General features: G+C 40.6%; 1 protein-coding gene across 2 annotated transcripts; it reads right to left on the bottom strand.

The window, feature by feature from the left end:
• Positions 1-201: 201 nt before the first annotated feature.
• On the bottom strand, positions 202-3026 carry LOC120713603. Of its 2 annotated transcripts, XM_039999531.1 has the most exons (4): positions 3010-3026; positions 2874-2956; positions 1141-1549; positions 202-647 (listed from the first exon to the last, which is right to left on the bottom strand). In XM_039999531.1, the coding sequence occupies exons 3-4, from the start codon at positions 1531-1533 to the stop codon at positions 411-413; spliced, it is 630 nt and encodes a 209-aa protein (XP_039855465.1). In that variant the 5' UTR covers positions 1534-1549; positions 2874-2956; positions 3010-3026; the 3' UTR covers positions 202-410. The 2 variants fall into 2 exon arrangements, with proteins under 2 accessions (XP_039855465.1, XP_039855464.1); XM_039999530.1 differs by lacking the exon at positions 3010-3026 and having other exon boundaries at positions 1141-1578; positions 2874-2962.
• Positions 3027-3839: the final 813 nt, after the last annotated feature.

The following is a 3839-nucleotide window of genomic DNA, read 5'->3' as shown; positions in this document are numbered from 1 at the left end:
ATGTTTTTTCTCAAACTAGCACAAAAAATATGGTATATAGCACATCATCTATACAGCTAAGCTAGACATTTGAAAGAAAAGGTTAACATCAAATTTTGTAAAATTTCATGCAGTTTTTGGGAGAAATTAAAAGCGAACCACACTACCATGGAACCCACATGTACAAATAGTTTTAGAATCGCATCAAAATCAGCCTAGTAGATATGAACAAACTAACATATTAAATTAAAGTACACATAGTAATGGAAGGATAAATTCTGTCCAAGAAATATAAATTCCGGCTAGAAAAATCAAAAGGTAAAAATCCAGAACAGCTGATTACAACATCGAACTAAGTCGCCAAACAGTACCAATGATATAGAAAAAGTATCATGCATCATATGCTGCTCCATTGTCATCATTATAGCATGTTAGCAGTTTCGCTTCTTGATTTCCTTTAGTAGCCATTTCTTCTTTAAGTTCATAGGAAATGCTACAAGTATTCTGAACTCAAAAACATTGCGTCTAAGTATATTGAATGCCTTGAGGAAATCATCACGGGACAAGTCTGGTATTCTTTTTAGTTCTGCAACAACGGCTTCAGGAGAAGCTTCCTTTGGTATTCCTTGAGGCTCTGCTGGGTTTTCAAAACAGTCATCTTCTGCAGCCTGGATAAAAATAATATAGCACATCGAGTAAGTTATTATTCGGTTATCATTGACAAAAAAAACAATACCACCTAATCACAAATTAAATGCTTGAATGTGTGGGAAGTACAAACATTCAAAATTCAATAAGTCCAATTCCATCAACATAGTCATTTTGCCTGGAGTAGGTGAGGATTCAGGGTCTTACAAAAAAATGTATCATGTGATGAATATGTAAAATAGATGTGTAAACCAGTTAATTTTGCAATAAGACAGCTTGCTACGCTTGTAAAAAAAAATGTAGTAGTAGAGCTTGCTAGTTTTTTTTTGTAACAGTAGTGTGCTGAATAGTACAAAAAACACCTTAATATTCCTATGGTTTAAGTACTGCAAATTGTGTCATTCCATCTTTTACTTGTATCAATATCTAAAATTGAAAGCTAGGAGATCATGCCAATAGAAGCTATATGGATATACAACTAGAAAACAAAAAATAATGCAGAAATCATTGCACCTTGTAGTCAGCACCAGGTGACTTAACCAGGTGACCTTCTATTGGATGAAAACTCTCAGGAACACTTGCACTACTCTCTGTAGGCGGAAGAGCCAGCAATCGTTTTCCTGCAACCTTGTCTTTGTGAACAACAGATTTATTCTTTCTATGGGCACGGCCAACCGTCTCCTTTGCCACAAATGCATTATAACACATTCGGCACTTCATTAAGTGATCTAAATATTTAAGTTCATATTCAAATTGGAATCCACACTTATCACAGGATGTCCAGAAAGATTGCATTAGTGTCTGTACGGGGACTGGAACTCCAGCAGTGTCATCAGCATGAACAACAGGATAAGCAACCATAGCGAGAGCCATATCATGAGCAGAAGCACCATTGATTTCCTCCATTTTGTTCTACGACTTGCTGGCAAAACCAAGGTAGCAGTTTTCAGCCTTCACACAAATGAAAAAAGATGAGATCGATAGCCCGAAAAATCAAGAATACATGCCAAAAAAATATCACTTATACAAAGGCTCTAGATGCAAACAAAATATACTGGTTCCTCAAATATATATAATCTGACATACAAGTATCATGTTACTGTATAGCTCCATATTCATTCGTTCTAAATGAGACATGATGCCCAGAGATTGCGAGCCCATTAAATACCAATCTCACTTTATATCATTTCAAGCGATTATTTAAACATACGAGCCCCTATTTGTTGCAATAGATTCCAGGCATATAATATCATTTCTAGTTTAAGGATACGATCAAATTCTTGGTAAACATATGGATACATAAAAGAGATGGATTGAGCAAGACAAGATGAAACTATATCATACGGTTTGACAGGATGAACTAAATGTCTTCATTTAATTTAACACATAAAAAATGGTATGACATAAATAAACATAAGCACGGGCAGGCAAGACAAGATGAAATCATGAAACTGCACTAATATCTCCAAATATTGTAAACTCAATAAATAAATTAGAAATCTGTCAAAAATATCTTCATTGCTCCCTTTGCTTAACAATTCTGTGTCGCAAAGCAGTAAATTAACTTCTGAAATTTTTGGCGAAAGCTGTGGACAAAACTGAAGATGAACCTGTATACTATGCCAGTAAGAGGAAAAATGATGGTAGATTTTATAGGAATTGCTGACAGATCTTTCCATATTCTATGAGGTCCGCAATCAGATTCAAATTGGTTTTCCTCCCAATCTATTCCATTGATTTAGTACAAGGAGAGCAGGTGTGCAGGCGTGTACTGCATGACTGGGTGTTTGGAAGCTCAGCGCTGCGCCGCCGCATCTAGCTTGCGATTTGACTCTAGCGAGAAGTAGAGTAGAGCGAAGTTTCAGAGTTAGCAACGAATCACTCAGAGTCTCTGCTCGCGGGCCTGCACTTTTCAGTGTTTCGGCGGCGCAAGGAGGCGCTGACGCAGCAAAACTCGAGAAATTGTGGAGACGCGTGCTGGTGCTGCTCGATCACTTTGAAGAAACGGAGATGAGAGACGGGCGGCATGTCAGAGTCGGCACAGTAGCTGCAGGGCAGGAGCACGTCCTAATCTTTGCCGAGATCCAAAACTCCAAATCGATAATTTCAGCGCAGATCTAGCACAAAGCCGGGCGATGCAACACGCAAAACCGTAAACACGATGCGGACAGAGAGGAGCGAGGAAGGGAACGGCGAGGAGAGGAGCAGACGGGGATACATGGGAAGGAGTGAGCAACTGAGCATACCAGCCGTCGGGTAGACAACGCCGGAGCGGCGCCGCCGCCGAGGTCGCCTGGGAATCGCAGAGCACGCCGAAGCGAGGGCGAGTACTGCACGACTCCGGTCGAAAGAGGCGAATGAAATTCTCGTGAGTCGTGACGTGGGTGGATTTATTGCGTGAGTGAGTGGTGGGCTCCCCGGCCCAAACTGATGTGTCATCTTCCCGTTGATAAGTTGCGCCACATCTCATCTTTTCGATGCTGGACAAAGTGGGTGTTTGTACAAGCAGGCCTCACTACGGGAAAGAACCAGAATCCCGTAGTGCCTGTTGGAGCGAGAAAAGCTTTGTACATAAACTCTCGTCAAAAACAAATTACTTAGATTATTCTAGCAGAATTGATAGTCTCAAAACCTGAAATTAGTTTCACAATAAATGTTCTAGAATAAACAATTCAAGAGACTTTAGAATGTGCAGAGGTTACCTGGGAAGTGAGCAGCACGAGGCGAAGGTGCCCTCGTAGAAATGGCTATCCCGTGGAAGACGGAAAGTTGTTTGTGGGCAGGGATCCTATATACATACTCCATCCATTCTACAATCTAGATTGTCTTAGCTTTACTAGAGCGCTATTTGGATCCGTAAGTTATTTTTTAGCCCACCCCCAAATAGCTCAAAGGGAGCCAAACGGGAGGACTATTTCATGGCTATTTGAAAATAACTCCCCTCAAAAAAATATCCCCCTCAAGGGGTGCTATTTAGGCTATTTGCATGTGGGCCCACCTTATCTCTCTACCCCCCACCGCACGAGATCCGGTTGTAGGGGGATTCCAATAATTAGAAAAGTGCATTAAAGCTAAAATAGCCTAGGGATCCAAACAGCAAAGAGCTATTTGGATGGGCCAAAAAATAACCTTCAAAATAGCTCTAGGCTATTTCTCCAAACAGGCCCTAGGGCTATGTTTGGATCCATAGGTTATTTTTTAGCCCACCCCAA

Source organism: Panicum virgatum, chromosome 6K (genome assembly GCF_016808335.1).
Source record: "Panicum virgatum strain AP13 chromosome 6K, P.virgatum_v5, whole genome shotgun sequence".
NCBI lineage: Eukaryota > Viridiplantae > Streptophyta > Magnoliopsida > Poales > Poaceae > Panicum > Panicum virgatum.
The sequence above is the reverse complement of the archived record's forward strand: the minus strand, read 5'-3'. Positions and strand labels throughout refer to the sequence as shown.

Excerpts from the sequence above, each read along its gene's own strand:
- LOC120713603 (XM_039999531.1), bottom strand. The coding sequence starts at position 1,533 with ATGGAGGAAATCAATGGTGCTTCTGCTCATGATATGGCTCTCGCTATG. Across the intron at positions 648-1,140 it reads CACCTGGTGCTGACTACAAG|GCTGCAGAAGATGACTGTTT; the intron begins GTGCAATGATTT and ends ATTTTTATCCAG.